The 24227-nt window shown below is 41.6% G+C and overlaps 1 protein-coding gene and 1 long non-coding RNA gene across 7 annotated transcripts; one reads left to right on the top strand and one right to left on the bottom strand.

The window, feature by feature from the left end:
- Positions 1-219: 219 nt before the first annotated feature.
- On the top strand, positions 220-22687 carry LOC139635319 (uncharacterized). 5 transcript variants are annotated; one of them, XR_011694161.1, is made up of 6 exons: positions 220-496; positions 1810-1886; positions 2449-2600; positions 8430-8583; positions 17930-18052; positions 19097-22687. It is a non-coding gene; the product is annotated as an uncharacterized lncRNA (long non-coding RNA). The 5 variants fall into 5 exon arrangements; XR_011694160.1 differs by having other exon boundaries at positions 222-496; positions 17930-18048; XR_011694163.1 differs by lacking the exon at positions 8430-8583 and having other exon boundaries at positions 225-496.
- LOC139635318 (arg8-vasotocin receptor-like) lies at positions 2639-14186 on the bottom strand. Of its 2 annotated transcripts, none has more exons than XM_071502513.1 (2): positions 10064-14186; positions 2639-4547 (listed from the first exon to the last, which is right to left on the bottom strand). In XM_071502513.1, the coding sequence occupies exons 1-2, from the start codon at positions 11328-11330 to the stop codon at positions 4444-4446; spliced, it is 1371 nt and encodes a 456-aa protein (XP_071358614.1). In that variant the 5' UTR covers positions 11331-14186; the 3' UTR covers positions 2639-4443. The 2 variants fall into 2 exon arrangements, with proteins under 2 accessions (XP_071358614.1, XP_071358612.1); XM_071502511.1 differs by lacking the exon at positions 2639-4547 and adding an exon at positions 5685-6291 and having other exon boundaries at positions 10064-14171.
- Positions 22688-24227: the final 1540 nt, after the last annotated feature.

The raw sequence follows: 24227 nt of genomic DNA, 5'->3' as shown, positions 1-24227 counted from the left end.
CTGCTGCTTTGCCTTTGTTAATATTATGTTATATTATATTTTTCTTCTACTTTTAATCAAATTATTTCTAATTATTTGAAAAAAAAAAAGTTTTTTATTATGTCTCTATCAACTCAGTGAACCAGTTAGTGTGACTTGTTGTCTCTGACCATATGGTATTTGATACTAATTCCCAGTGAGATATATTTTCCTGAGGTGCTTTAACAACTATAATGCAATAATATCATAAATAATTCTGAAATGGGCCTTTCTGCATATAGACCACCTTCATTTTTGCTAATTTAAGTAAAAGCACGTAGGTAAAATTTAGATTGCAGTACTGTTACGTGTTTCTACATTGTGGTATTGTTATGTTTACTGAAGTAAAAGACCTGAGAACTTCTTCCAACACTTCCTGTAAAGTTAAATAAAAAAATTGGCCGACAAAAGCCATCAGCTGAGGAACAGAGCCAGGCCCTGTCACAGCTCATCAGTGCCTGTGTAATGTCAGCAACAGGTAGGTGCTGCTGTTCTCTCCTGAGCTCATGTTTTCAGCCTGTATTTGTTTAGTTTGGCCAATCGGCACCATTACAACATGCCGAATTATCTATTATCACTTCCTGTTTGCAGTGAACTCATGGATGTACACTCAACTATCACTAAATAACCGTGACACTGAAGAAAACTTAAAAATGTGATGATTCTCGGGCAAGTTCTGAAGCGTCTTTTTTTCTATGATTTCCAAGCGGATTTTTGGACGTTTTTCACAAAATGCGCGGTGCCCAGAGGATTTTGTCCAACACTTTAACCAAATACCTTAAAATTTAAAGTTTGACATTGAGGAAAATGGGCCTACTTTTTTAATTTACAGGCTACTTCAGGAATTACCTGGCCCTAGCAAAGCAGTGCTCGGCCAATGACGCCCCATGCAAGAATACAGCGATTTGTTGTGTTCACATGAGATGTGCGTTGATTTGTGAGCTTTCGATCGGTTGACAGGTGGAGTTTATTACCTTTGGACAGACCAGGTGATCTGTTTATGCTAAGCTAAGGTAGCCACAGCTTCATGTTTGCTGCTCATCCATCCTGGGACAGAAAGTGAAGCAGTGAAGTTTGATCACTTCACAGTGATTATTACAACCTGACAGTTAAAATATCAAAGTATATGAACAGAAAATGAGCCCTGTGTGTGATTTACTGTTATATATCATTATACGATGCATTCGTGTGTATAATGTGCACAATTCTGCACTTACAGTTGGTTAAGACAGAGATCTATTGAATAGTAGTCATTTTAAGATATTAGATTTATTTGTTTCTATATTTAAGATTTATTTAAGATACAAGATTGTATAAGACTGTATATGATTATTATATATTGCACATGACCACATTGGCCTTATTTAAATGCAGAATGACCATCAGGAGTTGTCAAATTTAATCTTACAAACCACAGTAACAAGATTAATATAATAATTACAGCTAAAATTATTATTTGAATTAAATCCTATCATGGAATTATTTTTAAAATTCAGGTTTTCATACTGTTTGGTAATTTAATTTATTATAATGCATCATATTTTAAGCTCATCATATAGTATGTTTTGTATGTAAAACAAATGAAATGTAAAGGAGTAGAAGTATCAAGTGACATTAAATGGAAATGTTCAGTTTAGTGAATGTGCATAGTTTACTTTTCACCCCTGAGACTCTGGTAACTCCACCCTCTGAGCCGGTTCATGTGTGGAGGAAAGGTCAAGCACAGCAGGGGTCTCTGGGTTGAATTATGTTGGTGAGGATAAACATGTTTGTGTTTCTCTGCCCCCTCAGCTGTTTCACGTCACCTGAGTTACCTGAGTCAGCCTGGATTTCCCCCGAATGATCCATTCTTTCCTGAACGATCCACTGTGAGTCAATGTGAGCTGTGTTTTTCTCTTTGCATTCACACCAAAGAAATCAGACAAAATACGTGTCCAGAGGTCTCTGTCTTTTCTGAATTCCACATGAAACAAGAGCTCAGACGTCAGTATAGAATGGGTACCAAACCAGGGTGAAAACACCACTAAACACTGGACTAAACCAGGCTTAAAACACCAGTGAATATATGTAGTGATGCACTCCTGCAGTGAGAGGGTTAAACGGGGCCACAGGGAACGTGCTGAACTTCAGATTTGTGGCTGGGAGGCACTTTCAAACTAATCAAGTTAGCTCAAAGAGGAAATTATAGCTGCTTTTTTCACCGCCCCTCAGGTTCAGAATGGGGTTCAATTCAGCCTCCAGGGTCTCAGTTTTCCTGTAAAGAACTCAATCAAAAATCGCATGATGAAAATGGGTTGCATAATGGCTCCCACTGACGATCAAGGTGGCATTTACAACATCAACAACAGTCAAATTCCTGTCGCCGCTCCTTCCTGCACATTAGTGCGTGATTGCAGCTCTGACTGCCTCTTATTTCCCTTTTCATTTCAGATGAATCGGGGCCAGACAGTTAAAGCCGAGAGCCACACAGTCGGAGATGAGAGGGAGTAATCACAGACCTGCACTGCATCCTGCACCTTCCGCTGCCTCTCTGCATCAACGTGGAAAACATCTTTCTTCTCTACGACTCCAGTTTTTTCAGTGTAAGTAAAAAGCGGGAAATCCTGTGGAAGTGTAGGAGTAGTGGTGAAGGGTCATTTAAACAGTAGAGAAAAACAGATCAAGGGTTTTAATATTTGAGGGTTTAAAAAAATCTGATAATGATGTATCGACCAATGTTCATATTTTAACAGAAACACATAATATCCTTTACATTTAATTATTGAATAGTATAGTATATAGTATAGTTTTGTAAAATTTTGGTAAATACACATAATCACTTTCTTGCCATAAAATAAAGTCAGTTGCTGATTTTTTTTTAATCTAATATGACCGTTAATTGAACATCTTTGGATTGTGCTGTCAGACAAAACAAGCAAATCGAGGATGTAACAGTATTTTTTTATGGGATAAGATTAGTAGAAAATGAAAATAACCTTTAGTTGCAGCCCTGGAAAATCATTAGTTTTCATATATTTGTTTATATGGGACAGATTAAATATTTGACCTGATGGTGGCGCAAGAGGAAAAGTCAGTTACATGATACAAACAGAGAGAATCAGGAAACAGTCAGACGTCAGATGAGGATATTAACATTTATCTTTCTTCACAACATGTGCAACATATATATAATCCAACAATATACAGATGACAGAATACATTACATTAATAATGTAATACATAATACAACAACAACAGCAACAACAACAGCAGCTACACATCCAGGAAGCTCCGCTGTCATCACAGACCTCAATGCAAAGCAGTACAAGAGTGTGTGTGTGTGTGTGTGTGTGTGTGTGTGTGTGTGTGTGTGTGTGTGTGTGTGTGTGTGTGTGTGTGTGTGTGTGTGTGTGTGTGCGCTTGCAACTGGACATTATAAACCAAAAGATGCATATTCACGGTGTTCATGTTGTCTATATAAAACACAGTGCAGCTTTGATTATCATTCAATTGTCAGATCAGAGGTGATTAATCAAGTAGATGGATGGAAATTAATCTGCAACAGTTCTGATAATAATCATTAAAGTTGTGGATTTTTTTTAAAGACCCAAATGTCCAAAGTTCCAGTTTTTTTGTCATCTGTCCAGCGATGGAAGTACAAATATAAAAAAAAGCCCCACATTAAAATGCGTATTAGCAGCCAAACATACTTGAAGTATCAAAAGTAAAAGTACACAGTGTTATATTTATCTTATGTTTATAATATATTTGTAAGATGAAATCATTAAAGTGCTGCTAAAACATACTTTTTGTAGTTTAATTTGTTATAATGCATCATAATTTATAATCTGATCACAGGTTTTATTCGTATCTGAACATTAACTTGTAACTATGGCTGTAAAATAAATGAAGTGAAGTAAAAAGTACAATATTTCCCTCTGAAATGTGCAGTAGAAATATAAAGTTGAATGAAATAGAAATACTCGTACAAGAACCTCACATTTGTACTGAAGCACAGTATTTCAGTAAATGTACTTTTACTTTGAAAAAAAATTAAGGCAGAACAGTTGTAGCCATAGTACCTTTCACAGGTGGAGCGACTGACGTGCTACATGTATGTGAATGTGTGTGTGATGCTGCAGATGTAAAGAAACATGTTTGAATAGTTTGACTGTGACACAGACACCAGCAGAGACAACACCACAGCAGCAGACTGACTACATCCACCTTTGAAGCTGCTCTCATCTTTCAGGGCCACTTGGGGGGTTTGGCGGTGACCCTGGTATATTATTACTTTATATGGTTTTTAAGACTGTTGAGTTGATTCTGAATATGATTTGAGCATGATGATGATGATGATGATGATGATGATGATGATGGAGCGGGTCTGTTCCAGTCTGGGTCAGATGATGCTGACAGTCGGCAGATAAGTGGCCAAAACATTAGTTACAGCAGATTTAGGAGGATTTTTTTCTCACGTGCAGTTTTCATCCCACAGCAGCAGGTTTCAGGTGTGTTTGCTGAAGTTAAAGGATTCATATTTTCAGCTTCTAGGGACAAAAATAACAGTGAATAATTCATCATAACTCATATAATTTCAAGAGAATTACTTTAGTGTTTAGCTGGTGATATTCTACATTTGTCTTTCTGTGAACAAATCCTGTGAAAACACTGAACTGATCTATATCCAAAGCCTGATGTGTCTTATTCCTCTGAGCCCTCGAGCTCCAGTGTTTCCACTAACTATCAAAAACACAGCGAGTCACACTGTTACACTGGATGTCATGTTCCTACATTAACATGAACACACACACACACTGTAGTTTATTTTGACTCAGTCCCACACACACTGTCCTGCTGCCCCAAATACCAGAGTAGCACGTGTGGATTAATCCGCTGCTGAAAATAGTCCCCGTGAAATGCACTGTTTGTTTAACGCTACAGCGCCCAGTAACTTTTTTTAAAAGTGAAGCTACATATTTGTGAAGATTTATGTTTTCAGTAGGAACCAATGGAAGGAGAACACATGGGATTTGCAGATGAATTAAAATATAGTAAAGTAACACCAGTCTTATCCTTTAAAGGTCCCAAAGTGTATAAAGGTAGACGTCCATGTGTTTGTGATTATAAAGCAGGTCTAGGTTCTATATTAATACTGTGAAAGTATCAAAGCCTCAGTCCACAGAGAAATGCACACAACCTGTATTCAGAAACTGAGCCTTAAAACCAGCCGTCAGGACTTCTGGAACTTTGTGATGTCACAACGGTTTTTGGTTCTTAAAACCACAAATATATCTTCTGATGGAGATCAACACTTCAGATAAACACAGGAAAATCTGAGACCTTTAAATCTCTTAAACATTAATTGTAAACTTCACCAACCTCACACATTAAAAATCAAAACAAATCTCCAAGAAAATAGACGGAATTGTGCATTAAACGTGAAACACACCACAGGCACATTTACTGTAGTTCCCACACAACATCACATTTTGGTGCATTCAGACCAGATTTAGGAGAGTTTATTGTTTCCTCCTGAAGCTCCGGTTTGCAGAGCACCTCCATTCGAACAGATGATAGTCTGTTTCCTCTTCCAGGGGAGCTCATTAGGATTTAGATTGTAATCACAATATCTACAGGACAAGACATCTATGTTGACATATGAAAGCCAGAGGTTTCCCGATGTGTCACAGGATGAATCTCGTATATTTATTTACAGCAAACAGCACAGACAAGACCCTCATGCTAACAGCTGAAGTTAAAGTTTTAAACCCCAAAAGCTCCAACCTGACTCACTGAAGAGTTTTTAAAACTCCATTTCTAACAGCAGTGTGAACCTAAACAGATCGACATCAAAAACATCCCTGGAGTAAACGTCTCCCGTCTGGATGGGACCCTCAGATGAGATCATACCCTCCTCCACTGCTACAAACCAGCAGAGTAAACCAGTTCATGTTGCTTGTGTCGTCTTAGTCAAGCAGACACACACACGTAGTCGTGTTTCCGGTGGTCAGGACGCAGACGGGACCTGTGGACAGTTTTTGGGGACGGGGTTCACGTCTCTGAACGGCTCTGAAAGGCGCGGCCCCTGCAGGCGGGACAGCAGCGTGGTCCGGCGGAAGCTGCTGTCCGAATCCTGGTGGCCGAACTTGCTCCTCAGCCGGCGGCAGCACGGCAGGCTGCCGGCGAAGTCGGAGAGGAGGTGGCCGCTGAAGATCATGTAGATCCAGGGGTTGCAGCAGCTGTTGAGGCTGGCCAGCAGGGCGGAGAGCGTCACGGTGGTGTTCTCAGAGTCTGCAGGGAGACAGAAAGTGAGGCAGGCTCTGAGATGTCAGCAGCTAATCTGAGGGGTTTACTCTCTCTGGAGGGAGCTGAACTGCAGCCTGTTAACATGTTTACTCTCACCTCCAGCCCCAGTTTGAGCCTCTCGTGTAATCAGTGGATTTACATCTTGGACTTCAGCTTTGACGATTTTATTGAGTTTAAGGAGAAAGCTGCAGGCAGATGGACGGTCCCAGGGTTGGGATTACACTGTGGCTGTTGGCGGGGTCGACTTATCAAGTTCCCACTTCCTCTAATACCAAATATTACAGGGGAAATTAAAACTACTGCTAATGCTAGCACGTAGTAGGAAAATCAGGCCTGAGATATCACTGAGGGAGGGGGTTGAGCTGAGAACCAGTCCTCCAACCTGAACAACCACACAGGTCGATTTCTCAACCCTTATGAGTGTCTCCTGAAGAAGCATGGGAATCGAACCCCGCTCTCCTTGTTGACCCATCCATCCACCACAACCTCCTCCTGACGTGGACTTTGTCGCTCTATAAACTACGTCACCACACTTTTCCCTTTGCTCCTGTCATCATCACTACGACCAATAGAATCCCTGAAATTCAGTCGTGGCGTTTTTGGTTTGCCACCCCCAAAATTTCCCCACCAGTGAACATGTTGTGGAGGCTCCTGCATGGAAACTTCCACTGGCTTGATTAATACAACACCATCTGAACTCTGAAAAACCTAATTAGAATCTTTTTTAACTGGTGGTGCTCGGAGATGACTTTGCCTGCAGCTGTTGTACAAATGAACTCACTGTATAAACTGAATTTTCCCCGAGGTCGGTTCACAGTTAAATCCCAGAGTCGTGTCAGAGGATGATTAATGAAGGTCTTCAAGCTTCTGGAAAGGTGTGTGTGTGTGTGTGTGTGTGTTTGGGTCTCAGCACAGACGAAACACGTGGAAATAATCTGAAACTGTGCAGACTGTGGTGTCTGTTTTTATTTATCTATTTTATTTTTTCCTATTTATCCAGTTCCTTGTTGTGTGCCTCCAGAGCTTTCACCAGTTCTGCCTGGCAGCAGCATGGAGCAGGTTTTATTAGTCTACTGGTCGGGTCAGGAGTCTCGTATTAAAGTCTTGGGCCGGGTTTCAGCCAGAGTGGATTTAAGGATAATTACAGGTAAAAGGTTGGTGCCAATGTTGGGCTCTGCAGGTGCGTGGCAGGTTTGCAAAACAGGAAACGGGTCTGGACAGAAAATGCAAAACATCTGCCCATTTTGCAGATGTGCTGCGTTTAAATTACATTTGTTATTTTTCTGTTTCATACAGAACTAGATGGGCGTGTAGGATTTTGTATTTCACTGCACAACTCCAATAATTCTTGATGTTTTGTTGAAGTGACAGTCACTGATTCTGCAGATGTTAAAGTTTAGATGTCTGGTTTGGTTTGACGTTACAGTGACGCTGAACTTGTTGTTCCTGTGAGTAGTGGCTGTGTCACCAAGCTTCAGGCCTCCACCTGTTTCACATGGACGAGCAAATGTCACTGTTTTAATCCTGCCTGCAAAGATGTGATTGGCTCGGATGTTTCTCCAGCTGTGGAAACATCTGTCACTGAGCGCAACACGACGCTCGGGGCGATTCTCACTTCCATCTCGTCACATTGGCGTCACATTGGCGTCACTTTGCGCCCTGCAGACGAGACATACTTTTTGAATGAATGAAGCTACATCTGTTAACAGCAGCAGAGTCACCAGGAAGTGGTTTGGTTGGATGTTGGTCGACTGTCACCCCAGAGACCAGAGACCACAGCCACAGTCCTTTCTGTGGTTTAGGCAACAAAAGCGCTTTGGTTAAGGTTAAGGAAGGATTGTGGTGTGGTTTAATACGGGAAAAGTTCAAAACCATAATGTGGCCTTGACAAATACAAGCAGGCAACAGGCTGCAGTCGCACATGGGAGAAGTTTGCCTCAGCGGCTGTCTGCCAGAAATCTTCTGTCTGTACCTTCTGCCAGGAAGCCTCTCTGGCAGAAGGTAGTATAAAGACTCATCGGAGCAGATTGTCTCGGTGGATGAGTGGATCAACCAGACGGGAGTTTGATTCCCACGGGACTTTTTGACTTTAGTAACCTACTTTTTTAACTTTTTTCTTTCAGACACCAAACTTACTTCGTTAGGCTGCCTTAATGCCAGAAAACCTTAGACGCTACCGTCACTAACGTCAACAGCGCAGCAGAGGACAGTGGAAGTCTGCTGGACCTCCCTGCACTAAAGGGTCCTGACCAAGCATCTGTATGTGAGGACCTTGGAGTGAGTCTGTCCTGGCCTGCTCGTGTACATAACCTTTTCAACTTTATATCTAAACTTCAGCATAAAACTTCAGACTTTTAAACTGAACTTGACTAAATCCAACTTTCTTGTCAGTTTGGCTGAAAAATTGCACTTTTCTGTGACCCTGGTGCCATCTGTAATTTTGAACCATTTCTGTTTGCCACTGCTGTGTGGATCAAGGCTCAGACATCCACTCTGAGAAACTGCACAATGAAAGGAAAGCTTTTGACCATCACTTTTCTGTTTTTTTTTTTTTTTTCTTTTTTCCCGGATTGAACAGGCTGCTGCCGCCGCTGTTCAGCATTTTGAGTGTTTTTATGTCAAACAAGGGCGAGAACTCGGTGTTCCTCTGAAAATGTATTCCTGTCAGGTTCAGTAAAAACCTCTGAAAGCAGCACGTAGGCTATCAAGGATCAGTTAAACTCTCTTTGAAATGAAAATCTTTAGGTGAGTGAGCAGCTGCTTCGGTCTGACCGAGGAAGGTTTTTAAAGACTCTGAAGCTGGGAACTAAAATTTATATCCTCAATCACATGGAAATCACGCCACGATGACTGCACACGTCTGGGTTTTAACGAAATGCCAAATATCTGGATTTCTTATTTATTCCGTGGACAGTTTTTCAGAGAGACCTTGAAAAGTGAAGATATTTTACACATGAGGATAAATGAGTAATGCAGATATCTGGCCTTTAACTAAAATTCAAATATGAGCAGAGGTGAAGTGACACATTCAAATACTGTCCAGCTTCAGTACGTTCACTTCTGCCGGGTGATCGTCCACATGTATGCACCTGCTCTATAATGAACAGTTTGGAAAGTTTAGCTGGAAACTGAGCATGTGGTAAAACTGCAGGTCAGAATTTTAAAGGTCCCATATTATATAAAGTTAAATGTCCATGTGTTTGAGATTATAAAGCAGGTCTAGGTTCTATATTAATACTGTGAAAGTATCAAAGCCTCAGTCCACAGAGAAATGCACACAGCCTGTATTCAGATACTGAGCCTTAAAACCAGCCGTCAGGACTTCTGGAACTTTGTGATGTCACAACAAAGCGGTCACTGCCCTCAGCCACGCCCACCTGGTCCCACCATCCAACCTTGCAGGATTTGGTTTTTCTGAGACTTTACCTGAAATCTGCTGTATTTTTAAAGGATGACTCAGAAGACAATCAGCCAATCAGAGGAGAGGCTCAGGAGGTCTGTTGCTGAGACCTTTCAGTCTGGACCAAGTGTCTCTACTGATCATCTCAGTTGTAGATAAAATAAAAATCTGCTCATTTCTTTCTCTTCAGTAATTCTTCCTCCGGCCTCTAGAATTAACTCTTACTCTTCACTCCTCAGTTGAACTTTGCACTTTATTCATCTGGAACTTCAACAGTTTGTGTGTTTCACCTGCCTGATAAAGCGCAGCGTGTCCCGGCGCTGGGGGCGCACATGGACACGGGGCGGGAAAACTCACCGTCCCAGGAGAAGGTCTCGTCCCACACCGACCACATCTGCACGGTGAAGAACGGCGCCCAGCACACCACGTAGGCCACCACGATCACGAAGGTCATCTTCACCGTGCGTAATTTGGCGCGGGAGATGGTGCTGACGCTGCTGACGGAGCTCCGGCCCAGGATCCCGCTCTTCGTGGCCTCCGCCGCGGCGCCCACGCTCCTCCCGCGGGTCTTGTGCTTCACGTTCCTCCAGATCGCGCGGCAGATGAACCCGTAGCACAGCACGAGCACGAGCACGGGCACGAGGAAGATCCCGGCCGTGAACCAGGTGATGTAGGCGCGCAGCCCCCACGGCTCCACGAAGTGCCCCCAGCAGTCGTAGACGGCCGAGCCGGGGCGCACCTCGCTCAGGGAGAAGACGAAGTACTGCGGGGCGCTGAGCACCAGGCTGCTCGCCCAGGTGGAGCCGATCATGACGTAGGCGCGCTGCGTGGGCTGCTGCAGCGTCTGCAGCGGGTGGCAGATGGCGATGTAGCGGTCCACGGTCATCATCACCATCATGTAGGTGGAGGCGAACATGCCCAGCACCTGCAGGTGCTTCACGATGCGGCACAGGAAGTCCGGGCCGGAGAAGCGGAAGGTGACCTCCCAGCAGAGCTGCGGCAGCACCTGGAAGAAGGCCACCACCAGGTCCGCGAGGCTCAGGTGCTTCATGAACAGGTGCATGCGCGAGGGCTTCCGGCGGGTCCTGCGCATGGCCAGCAGCACGCTCACGTTCCCCACCACGGCCGCGAGGAACGCGAGGCTCAGCACGGTGATCTCGATCTTGGCCACTTCCTCGTTCCGCCCGAACGGGTCGGTGGCGTTCGCCCTCCCGTCCAGGCTCCCGTCCAGGCTCCCGGCGGCCCCGGGCTCCGGCGGCTGCGTCAGGTTGAGCCCGTCGGTGCAGTTTGCGCCCGTGCTGTTGCAGGAGCTCTGCGTGGGGAAGAGCATGGTGGCCGCCGCTCCTCCGGGCGCACGGAGTGGCCGCCCGCCGGTGCGTAACGGTCCCCGCCGGAGCCTGCGGCTGTCAGAGTCCCCGGTTACTCCGCTGATCACCGGGTGTGAACCGGTCCGGAAGAAAAAAAACAAACAAAATCCAAGTAGTTTTTCCGCCCGTGACGCGCAGCAGCTCCAGGTTTGGATCCGAGCTGAACTGCTGCAGATCCAGCCTCTTTTAAAGGCTCCTGCCCCCAGACACCAGCCCCCCCCAACCCCCACCAACACACTCTCAACACACACATACATTCACCCCAACCCCACACACTCACACTCACACACACTCACACTCACATTTCCTCTTCCCTCCCAGCCTCTAAAGAAAAACATCTCAACACTCCGGTCAACGTTTAGTTTTTATCATGGCAGATTATGGAGCAAGACTTTTACCCAGAATTGAGATTAAAGTAGAAATTAGTAAACGCCAAATGGAAAAAAGGAGGGATGAGCAGAGGAGGGAGGAGAAGTAACATGTTTTCATTTTTGCTTGAGCCTCAAGCGTTTGCATTTAAGCGTCTTTATTTTCATTTCAAGATTTTAAATTCATCCCAGTTTCCAAGGTGACGCGTTCACAACCCAAAGAGATTCACTTTACCCAAACAAACCAGGAAATTCTCACACTGACGAAACTGACATCAGAGATATTTTTGTTTGAAACACTTGAAACAGTTAATTGATTATTAATAATTGATAATGAATACATCATTTTTCAGTTAAATTAATTGACTAATCACTTCAGCTGCAGTGGAATTCACCTTTTGGGTCATTTTACTTTGAAAATCCAGCTCATCTCCTCCAGTTTGTCTCATGGACACGAAATTTGGTACAAACGTTCAGGAACTTTGATCCCAGGCACTAAACTTGGTTCTTGACCAAATATCTCACGTCGGTCTCGGCTGGACTTTGTGGTCGGTGCAGTAATGTGACGACATACTACATGTTCTTTTTCCAGATTAAAAGTATGTTAGTGTTATTTATCACTGTCTGTCTGTCTGTTTGTTTATTTGTCAGCAGGATTACACAAAAAGTACTGAACCAATTTGCACCAGACTTGGTGGAGGGAGGGGGGATGGGTGTGAGATGAACTCATCGTATTTTGGGACAGACGTAGTTAAAGGGACGGATCCAGGAATTGTTTTTATCACTTCCCTCAACGTTGCGACATAAGGCATTCTCCAACACTTACATCAACTTCTCAGGAAGAAAAATCAGACATATTAATGGTGTTGAGATCGAAGCGTTTGTTCCTGCATCACACACAGAGTTTGATATTAATCGGAGGTAACGGTGCACGTGACACCAGCAGCGTTCAGGAATGCTCACATCCTGTCCAGACTCTGTCCAGGTCACAGGTGCTGCTGCAGAAGCCAAAGATGAATATATGAAAAATTACCCACAATGCCCCTCCCCCCCCCCCCCACTGCCATCAGTTTGAGCTGCATCTTTCCTCATAACGAGATCATGAGTTTGAAAGTCACAAAACTTGAGCTGACGCCTCTAAATGCTTTGTTTCGTCAACCAAAAACCAAAGACATGAAACTTACAAATCCTCATGTCTTTGACTAAGATTGATTAAGATTCTTTCTCTACTGTCGGCTGATTGATTAATTAACTAATCATTTTCACAGGAACACTTCCTGGAATTCATCTAATTAGTATCTAATTAACACCCCTCTCACATGAATGTTGGTTCAACCTTCCATTTATTCTGACCCTGACATGTCGCGCGCGTGTGTGTGTGTGTGTGTGTGTGTGGAGGAGGGGCTTGAGCGAGTCTGTGCAGCATTAATGTGTTTATGTGCCGATAACCTGATAACCTCAGACCCAGCGCTTGTTTTCTCAGCATTGAATGAGGAAACAACCTGCTGCCTCGCTGAGACACAAGTGGAAAACTCCTGCAGGCAGACACACAAAGTGTCAGAGTCACAGCTTCTCCTCAAAACTCCACACAAACATTTCCTATCAACAACGACGTCCTGAAGTTCTCTCCTCATCGTCCAAACAGTCTCCTTCACCTCAGGGAATTCCTTGACATCCCAACAAACTTCACAACAACTCTGTCACTTACCGACATGAATAATGAGGATTTTAAATGGACTTCTGTTGTTGTGTTTGTGTTGAGTTGAAATTTAAGAGTTTAGCTCAAACAGAGTCTTGAAAACTTCAGGACTTCTGTCTCTGTAGAGGAGGTGGCTGATTTATTACCTGCACTGTTGGTCTTTAGGAAATATTTAACTCCACTGGAGTAATAATTGCAGCCACAGAGGACCACAGAGAACTCGCTCCTCCTCTGACTCAAATCTCGTCCAGAGCGAAGCCCATAAATTTTACAGTCTACTTTTTTTTTTATCTTCTTAGTGCCAAATTAGAATTTTTTTGTGAATAAAAAAAAGGAATTTAACAATGTTTTTCCTCATAACACCAACATACAGGTGTATTTGGGAACAAATATGATGACAGGAGAAATTAAATTCATCAGGAGAGGATGGCCCTTTAAAATATCATCTCATGGTCTGTTGTTATGTCAGCTACAAGTATATCGTGGTATTCCTGTGGTGTCATTTTGGCAAACTGGCACCATTAAAAGTAGCCGAATTAGCCGTTAGCACTTCCTGTTTGCAGTGAACTCATGAATATTCAGACAACTATCAGTGAGTAACTGTGATACTGAAGAAAACTTTCTCAGGCAAGTTCTGAAGCTTCTTTTTTATGTTAAGTTTATTTATGAAAGACATCAGATATAATAATGTCTCCAGGAAGTATAACTCACACTGACTGAATTAATATGTGGTTTATGTCTGTGTGTGCAGATTTGACTGAGTTATGACGGATGATTTTTGACTCAAGTTCATCTAATGCAGCATCTTTAATCCCCTTCGACTCTCTGACGCCCTCTGGTGAGGCCTCTGTCCCTCCCTCTCGTCCTCGTCCAGCTAAATGTCCACATCTGTTACAGACCACATCCTGTGATTTCCTGGTGGTTAAAGCGTCGCCCAGAACAATGGACAAAGTAAAATCTATCAGCAAGCACAGTGAATATTTCATTCCTCACCTTCCCCTGATTTATTAATTCTGTCTGAATGGGGTTAAAGTAGCTTTTTGTTTTTTTTATAAAATGAAATTATAATGGTAATTGAAAACTTTCAAAGCAAATTTCACAGTTGGTTCTCTAAATTGTCACTTTTACAATTTGTTTATTGCTTTTTCTTCTTTTAGATTAAAACAGTAATATTCATTTGCTTTTTTATTTCCTGTCCACTAATGATACAAACAGGACGTTATAACAATTAGTAATACTTTAATTATTTGTTTCTTTAAGCTTCCTGCACATATTTTCCAACAGTGAATGAGAACAACATTTGTTGCTTGTTTCCTCCTCCTCTGCAGCAGAGTTTCATCCCCTGACACTAGAGTAAAGCACACCATAATTTCTAGCACTCGCTGCCTTACAAGGCCACAACTTAGTATCTTAATGTCCAATCTATATGCAAGGAGCGTGAGTGGAGAGAGGGATTTGGAAGTCATGGAGGCTGACTCTGTTTTTCATGTCAAGTCGTTGTGCAGAGGCAGAGCCAGCTGCTGATTCAGACCATTACATAATGTTGTGGTTAAACAATGGTGGGTAATGGTCAGGGCTGTCAAGGGCTATAGATTTATTACACTGTGATTATGAAACCTGTCAGACTCACATAATAATGATACATAATCCGGGCTGGTGTAGACACTGATAAGAGCTCAGATAGCGGCACACTTGGGAAAGCACATGGTAGATACAGGTGTTTAATCACAGACACACTTTGGATTTCTGTTTTTTAAATAGTCGTTTCACCAAAGTTACAAGGTTTCATATTCCTCCACTTGCTTTGGTTTTATTCTGACATAGATCACACACAACACAAGACGCATATCTAAACATGCACCTAAAAACAAAAGTAACTCGATCCAACATGAAACATGGACATGTAGAAACACAAATGACAACAGGAAACAAATTTTTTTTTAAAAAATGGAGTGCTGCAGAACTTGCCTGTGAATCATCTCATTTTTAAGTTTTCCTTAGTTTCAAAGTTATTCAGTAATAGTTGTCTGTACTTTCAGCAGCACATAGCAAAAAAGAATTGTTCATAGCAAATTCGGCAAACTTAATTTTTCAAAATGTAAATAAATAAAGGCTAAAACAGTTTACATTCATTCACACAAAAAAATATCCCCTTAAAGGTCCCGTGTTTCTCTAGCGTGCTGAATTTTTTTAAATTTTTTAAATTTTTTTATGAATGCATTTAGCTTCTGTACATTGCCAAGATTTCAGGATTTATCTTGACTCTTCACTGAGTATTGTTAATTTTCAGAGTCTTCCTCCAACAACATGTACTTAATTATATTTCTTTTACGGGAATATAAGCAAACACAAGCTTGGTTCTGGTGCTGATAGTAAGAATGTGGACTACTTCTGAATTATTACAACAAGTCAACATTTTCCTGGCCCACACTTCTACTACCTATCATGTTTCTGCTGAGGCCGAGTCGTGAGTTTACCTTCATTGAAGCCTGCGGGTGATGAGTGACTTTAATCACCATTAGGTTTGGAGTTTTTGTTCCAAAATACATGATGAGGGTTTTCCTGAGCCAAAAGTATCAGCATTTGTTCCAAGGTGGATCATTGGTATTGATCTACAGCACAATGAGGACTCACAGATGTGGCCATTTGCTGCAGTGAGACTGTAAATGAATTTCCCTTATTGCCCCTCTGAGTCTACCTCTTACTATTAACTATAAATTATCCCAATAAGTCTGCTGGGCTTCTCTATTATCTCCCAGGGTTCAGTTTGGACAGTTCAATACTGCAGTAATTCAACACTAAATCAACAACAGTCCTTGGGGCAAAATGTGAGGGGCCAGCGAGGGCAACGAGAGAGGAAGTACAGCAGTGAGAGTGAGATCGGATATGAACAGAGACACCACTCAAACTCTGCACAAGTGAAACTACTGCTCGACTGGTCCTGCAGAGTTTAGTCTATAGGTACTTATATGTCCTGTTTGGATGACAAGTGCTTCATCAGCGGTGTAATTCTCAGAGCGTTACCCTCCATTAGTTTCTAAAATGCACTTGGTGTTACCATGGTAACCATGTCACAGGTACAGACGGATGTCACTGATGACATCACAGATTGAATGAGGGTATCAGACTGTTTATCTTCTATTTAATGGAACTGTTGAGGGAAAACACACTTACTCCAGACTAAATATCACAACACAAGAGCACAGTAGTTGGATCCCTCTGTTTGGTCATTTAGAGCACGATGTGGAGATAAAACCACACCGCATCACAGATAATGGCTGACAAGAGCGTCAGGGAGAGAAGAAGAGTTAGAGTAAGAAACTGAACGACTGAAAACAGTTCTGGAAAATGAACGAGCATCGCGAGCTGAAGAACAGCTGCGGGCGAGGGGGAATGAAGGGAAGCTCACTGCAGAACTGGAGAGAATGAACAAAAAGATCATCTCGAACGAGGGAAAACTCCAAGGATTAATGGAGTTGTTAGAGAGGGCGGAGGATACGGTCATGAATTTACAGGCCGACTGGATGGATCTTAGGTTGAAATACGCTCAGAATAAGCAACAAGTCTCACAAGACAAAGAAAAATCGGCGGCTGGGAAGAATGAGGGAAAGCTCAGTGATCCTGCACGATAAAATGCTCTGTGAGACAATGAAGTTGTTAGAGAGGGCTCAAGAGACACTGTTGGATGTACAGGAGGACTGGGGAAAACCTCAGCAGATGCACAAGGTGAAAGGAGTCCTGGAAGACCCTGAAGAGAAGCCGGAGAGCCAGACCACAGGAGGACGGAGCGCCCAGCACGAGGAGCAACATGAGAAGAAGTCATTCAAAACCACGGACAACCTGGATTTGAGTGCTGCACAGGAGCCACTCAACAGAAACACAGCAGAGGAAGGAAACAACAAACCCCCAACACAAAACAGCCCCCCTCAGGAGAACAAGGACGTCACGGAGGAGCAGGTGGACGAGGAGCAGAGGAAGGAGGTGGAGGATGTGACGCCCGAAACAGCACCTGAGCCTCCACAGGTCGAGCCTGTTGTAGTGATGAAGAAGAAGAAGAAGCCGTCACGGTGGAGAAGGTTCGTAAACTTCTTCAGAGAAGCAGAAAGATTTACCCTGCACAGGAGAATTTCAAGAACTCCCTAAATACTGATCTGATTCTAGATGGATACTTATGGAATAAAGGCAGCACGGAGGCGAACTGTCTCCGTGTCTGCGTGGGTTTACTCCGGTGCTCCGGTTTCCTCCCACAGTGCAAAAAAATGTACAAGTAAATTAAACACAAAAAAATAATTGAAAAATAAATCCAATAAAATATAAATAATCATATCAATAAGAAGACATTTGTGGTTTTAAGAACCAAAAACCATCTCCGTTGATGTAGTTTTACATCTCTTCTCTCAGCCAATCAGAAGAGAGGATCTGAGGGCAGTGACTGCTTTGTTGTGACATCACAAAGTTCCAGAAGTCCTGACGGCTGGTTTTAAGGCTCAGTTTCTGAATAAAGGCTGTGTGCATTTCTCTGTGGACTGAGGCTTTGATACTTTCACAGTATTAATATAGAACCTAGACCTGCTTTAGAATCACAAACACATGGACACCTACCTTTAGACTGGATGGAGCTTTTTAAAGAGGTATTAATGTTGAATGTTTTTTTTTTGCTTTTTTCTTGCTCATATTTGTAAATCTCATTAATTCATTAACATTAATACTTTAGGAGTTTTCTCATATTTATTAAAAATTGAACAGTTTCTAAAGTTATATAAGTTTATAAACTCTGTTAAATGTGCAGGACTTGTCACCACGTTCGTATCTGATTGAACACGTTCCTCAGTGAGGAAAGGCGACTGTCAGAAGAATCAGCGTCTCTGGGTTTGAGAGAGTTCAGCCACAGAAAAGTTCCCAGCTGCAGTTGGTATTGTTTTCGTGTGTGTGTGTGTGTGTGTGTGTGTGTGTGTGTGTGTTATAGGAAGTGTGTGATGTGTACGCGAGCTGAAACTATAGATAGAGCTATTTACGAATGTGACCTCATTCTGTTCTCCTCTAAAATCCTCGAGCATTCAATAGGTTAAATATCATATTCAAACCTGTAAATGAAAAAGACTCATAAACGTATTGATTTTATTTTTTTATTCTCACGAAAGAGGCCCTAGGCAAGGTTTTCTTTGGGGCCCCTTCTTACTTTGCCTGGAGCCAACAACTATGAAATAAAGCTATAAACTGTATGTAAACATAATGACTGGAGGGATTTAATTATGTTTAATGGACTCGACAATATCCTGTAGATATAGTATATGACAAACATGCAACAAACAAATGTGACAAACAATTAAAACACAGTTTGATACTAGATTAGCTACAATGCTAATGTCGGCTCAGCAAGTGGCAGGAGCCAAAAAACACTGCATCACTGCGACTGTGTGAGGATGAACATCAGATTTCTGTAGTGACAGATTTAACAGAGCGACAGTGTCAACATCAGGAAGCAGCGCTTAACTTTGTTTCTAATATCCATGATCACTGGACAAAATTAACCTTGTTGTTTATTGTTATAGATATTAAAGATATTACAATCTACACAATCAGAGCAAAAAGAAAACTAAAGTTATAATAAAACATCTTTAGTAAACAGAAAATGTATTTAATGTTGTAGTATTTTCTCAAACATATGTTTTATTCATTGAGTTACATTATGTCGCACTAATGTTTGTGCATCTCTGTGGTGTTGTAATACAGAAACTCACAGAGATTTTTAAATGAAATCTTTGAATGAATACATAAATCATGACCCCGGTGTAATAAAATTTTATGAATGGGTTTGGTTTGGCTGTGGATGTATGCCAAGTATGGTCAAAAAAGAAATTCTTGTATGGTTCTGTGACCATAATTCATTGATATAACCAGTCGTGTTCTGCCTTTAAGCCATAATTCCTTCTTCTTGTTCCCTGCTTTGCTACAGGACCATTTGATCCCCCGCTGTGACCCTTTTGTGATCCCCAGACCTCGCATTAAGAATCACAGCAGTGGTTCTTTTTTGTCACATACTTCATTCATTGCATTTCTCTGCAGCCTGTGAGTTTAAAGGTCACATTATTCTGCCACGAGGATTTTTGCTTTAAAACATACACTGGCTCCAAATAAGAGTGATACCTCTCAGGGTGTGTTGCGAATAAATTCATTTGAGTTAAAGGGTAACTGTTAAATAAATTTGTGACTGTTAAGTGCTCAAAGTTCTGGATCCTGCAGTTCCTACAGTAGCATTTTAAATGCTGCAAACAGGCCTGGTTGGCAGGATTTAAAGGTCCCATATTTGTGCTTTTAAGAACCAAAAACCGTCTCTGTAGTTTTACATCTCTTCTCTCAGGCTTCTCTAGTAGAGATCAGACAGTTTGCATGTAGAGAAATCCAACGAAAAGGCAATTTAATACTATGAACTTCTTACAATCATATAGATCATGTTCATTAATTTATTAAATCAAGTGGCACCACCTGCATCAACAGATAATCCTATTGATTTTGGACACTTTGTGATTTCGATGCTGCTGCTGTGACAAAATCAAAAAAGGTTTAGCTTGAGATAAAGTTTTACTGACTGATTCTGCTCAGGTCTTCATGTTGCTGCAACACTATAAAAACCTCACAGTTTATAGTTTCACGTGTGGCACTCGTGATATTTTGGAAACAGCAGACTTCAGCCCTGGTTAAGTTTGGAACAGTGCACATACAGGAAATGTTAGGCCTCTAGCATATCTCAGCTGCGTGTCTAACCCCAAAACTTTGCTTCACCTTTACTAAAAGCTCATTTCAGGTGTAGTTTAAACCTTAAAACAGCCCAAAGTTTTAGTCCTCACAAAGATAGAAGCTCGCATCAGCCAGGTTTGCGTCCGTCCAAAGACATGTCTCTGACAAATGAACAGGAACATTATTACACAGCCTGCTGGCACATACTGACCTTTCTGAGCATCACTGAAGGGCTGAACTGGTGTGATAAGTTGGCAGCTGATGAGAAAGAAATGAGGTTTGATTATTGGCACTTTTATCTGACTCGAGCACAGCCTTAATTAAAGTCATGAAACAGTCAGTGTGGTGTCAAAGAACAGATTCTGAATGAGTCTCCACAGCTGATGGTCCAAGCATAGAAATGCCTTAATTTAGTGAATATACTCTTTGACTTTTGGGTTTTAGGACAAGTTGTTATCCATTTATCCCTAGTTAGCTATTTTAACAATTCATTTATCAGTTATAGCTAGTTTTTGTACCCATTTATCCATAGCTAATGTTAGCCATTAGCTATTTATTACTTTTAGCTAGTCTAGTTTTTCATAATCATTTATATCTATTAGCTTGCATTTTGTAAACATATATCCCTTACTTTGCTATTTTTCCATTACTTTTAGCTATTTCAACTGTTAAAAGCTATTTCAACAATAGCTACCACTTTTAGCTGATTATTTAATTAATTTCCTGATTACTTTTGGCAAACTAGTTAAACTGTTCAGCCATTCCCTTTACCTATTTCAGCAAAACTGTTCTAAGCATTTATCTATTAATATTAGCCATTTGAACCATTTCTACATTACTATTAAATATCTGTTTTAAACATTTATTTATTATTTTTAGTTTGCCTATTTAACTATTTAGACTTCTTTAGGCACTTGCTAACTAGTTTTCAGGCACCTTTAATCACAAAAAAGGTTTCTATGAGGTGACTCAGTATAGATGTTTTTATCACAATATTAAATCTATTTTTTACATTAGTAAAGAGCTACTTCATAAGGGCCCCTGGTTTGAGTCATTTGTAAAGTGTGACTGGTAGCTAGCTGTGGAGCCCAGTGCAGCAGAATAATGTGTATTATTAGTGTGTGGCTGAGACGAAGAGGCTTTATTATGTTTATGTTTTCTATATAATACTCTCCTTGTATCATCGGTGTATTCTGGGATGCTCTCTAAAAGCAGCACACAAGGTTAATGAGTCAATCACAGCTGGTATGTGCGTAAGGCACAGAGAGATAAATTCACACTACTTCAATTTACATCACTATCTATAGGAGCTGTTAGATTATAATGTGATGGTCTGTGGGGGGGCATTTAGTCCTGTGAGCTCCGTGTGTGTGTTCACGCACAGTTTGAAGTGTCAGTCTGTGCTGCGTCGGACTGACAGACATGAAAGGACTTTACGTTGTGTGTGTAGTTGGCCGTGCTGAGAGGATGATAGGAGGTTAGTCTGATCAGCTGTTTCATGGTGAGATCTGTCCAAACTGATCCGCTCTGATCTCTGCCGGGCACTAATCCACTTAATGGGTTCGCTTCATGGAGACAAAGACAGACAGAAAGTTGAACCTGGCACAAGTTTTGCCACAGCACAGTCCAATGTCCACAGAAAATGATTTTATCAATTAAACACATGCAGGATGACATGCCAGGAAAACTGTCATGTAGTGTCCTCTGGGTTACATCTATGTCAAACTTCAAGTCATTCAACACAAGTCCAACATGCAGAGGTCTCTAAATCCTGACACTTTCAATTAAGACATTTATATAGGGTTTATAATCTGTAATTAATAGATTTATTAATGGTTAATTCATTATTTACTAATGTTTTGTGTTAGACATTAGTTCCCAGATCATGTCTACCTACGTCATGAGGGGCAGGCCGCGTCATGGGGGGGGGGGTTATACTGGTTTGTCCACATGTCTGTGTTTTTCCTACCCCAGCCTCATTCATTTAGGCCTGGAAAATGTAATTTCAATCAAATTAATCCGTGTGCGGAGGACTACTCATGAGCCTGGGTTAATTAACACAGTGACTATTAGATTTGAAGGAGCAGGAGCTGATGGGAGAGGGGAGAAGTTGGACTTTCTCTGGGTTCACTGGGTTCATCGGTGGCACTGCCGAGTTGGCGACTGTGAGAATAAAGCCTCTGAATGTCAGCGACAAAGTATGACATTAGCGACAGTGTCAGATTTGATGTTACAGTTGAATTGTCAGTTACATAATGCAGAAAGTTTAACTCTAGCTGCAGGTACTGTCAGACTGAGACTGGTTGTCATGGTGAACACAGTTGAATTGAGTAGCTGTTGATACTTGAAGACGTTTCACCTTCGAAGAGGCTTTTTCTGTTCTCTGAAGAAGCCTGGTGGATGAGAGACTGCCTGTGCTGGTCAGTGATGTTAATCCTGTCAGCAGCGTTAGTGTGGGTAAATTCTCACACCCACAGCAGGAATTATAGTCACTATTACCCACTGTTTCTCTTTTTCTCACTGCACTCACCGTCCAGAGAGACATCCTTTTTAAGTGGATCTCCGGGTTTTTTCCATCGGAAAAGCTGCTTATCTTTCTACTTGTTTTATCAATTTGACAGTTGTACAAAAATGGAGGAAGTCAAGAATGTTTTTGGCAATTTAATAGATGGAAACATGCTAACACCAACATACAGGCTACTTGGGAACCAATATGAAGAAATTAAATCCATCAGTAGAGCAAGACCCTGTAAAAGTTAATCAAATGAGCTTTTGTAATGTCAGCTATAGGAAGCAAATGTTATTCTCTTTTCAGCCCTGTTTTTAGCTTATATTTGTTCGCATTTTGGCAAATGTATGGCATTAAAAGTAGCTGAATTAGCTATTAGCAGTTCCTGTTTGCAGTGAACCTGCCTATGTTCAGACAGCTGCCACTGGACTCCTGTGATACTGAAGAAAACCTAAAAATGTGACAATTCTCAGGCAAGTTCTGAATCATCTTTTTTTATGATTTATATTAACTGTTCTCTCTGAGATAATGATATCCTCATTTAATGTAAGTCACATCGGATTATGCCAGTATGTGTTTCATGTCTGTGTTCAGATTTGAGTTATGACGCTGAGGGTGAGGATGATGTTTGACTCTTGACTTTCTCCTTTGTCTTTGTCCTGCTGAACGTCCACATCTATTACTGACCATTCTCTGTAATTTCCTGATGGTGTGAGCAAGTAGCACTAACACAAAGTTCAGCTGAGGGTGATAAGTTTTCCAGGTGTTTGGTCATAAACCAAAATACTGGACAGATTGAAATGTTGACCTGATGATGACGCTGGAGGAGAAGTCACCAAACTTATTGCAGTTCATCCTGAGGAGAACATGAAAATCTGAACCAAATTTCACAGTGATCCATCCACTCAAAACCACAACTGTCAACCTCCTGATGTTCGCTCAGTCCAGGAATTTTAATCGTTCCGTCAGACGTATATTATCACAGCCCTAATATAAAAATTGGGGTATGTTTATCCTGTTCCTACAGTGACCTGATTTCACGAAACGTCTTCTTTCTGACCTGGAAACCTGTGAGACTGGAGGACTGTGGTTTGCTTTAGTAGATTTCACACTCACATGCCCAGACTGCCCCCATGTAATCCCTGCTGTGGGAATACTGGAATGTGGGAGAAGGGCTGTTTATTATATTTTCAAAAAGTGTGGCAGTGAGAGAGAGGAGGAGGGGGGGGGGCGGTTTGGTCACTTATCCTGAACTAATTCTCCTTTAACACCGTGATAGCGTTGACAAAAACAATGTTTCACTCTAAATGCCACGCTCCAGACCCCCGACATGACCCTGCACTGGGTAAGTGCAGCACAGAAAATGGATGGATGGATAAAAATAATCTGAAATGCTGTTTGTTAACCACGAGAACTTAAATGCACCACCACTCCAGCTTGTTATATCAGCTTCCCCCACCTAATCACGTTGTTTTGCTAAACCTGAATAGACCCTGTGTTTTCAAAGATAATTGTGTGTTTCAAAGCTGTTTTATGGCAGGGATGCTTGCACACAAAATATCTAAAATCACTGTGGAAAAGCACAAAAATAATGTAATTTTTCATCCCTGTAGTCGTTTTGTGTGTCTTTATAGTAGTTTTGTTTGGCTTTATTGTGTTTTTGACTCTTTTTGTAGTCTTTTGTATCTGTATATGGTCAATTTTCATCACTTTATGGTCATTTTGCAACTCTTGGTAGTCGTTTTGCCTCCCTTTTTGGTAGTTTTGTGTCTCTGTGATTATTGTGTGTCTCTTTTTTTGTCATTTGGTGTCTCTGTATGTCATTTTCCATCCTTTTTTG

This window comes from Trachinotus anak, unplaced genomic scaffold, assembly GCF_046630095.1.
Source record: "Trachinotus anak isolate AG129_WGS33_773 ecotype Australia unplaced genomic scaffold, CSIRO_AGI_Tana_v1 ptg000018l, whole genome shotgun sequence".
NCBI lineage: Eukaryota > Metazoa > Chordata > Actinopteri > Carangiformes > Carangidae > Trachinotus > Trachinotus anak.
This window is presented reverse-complemented; position numbering and strand designations above follow the sequence as displayed.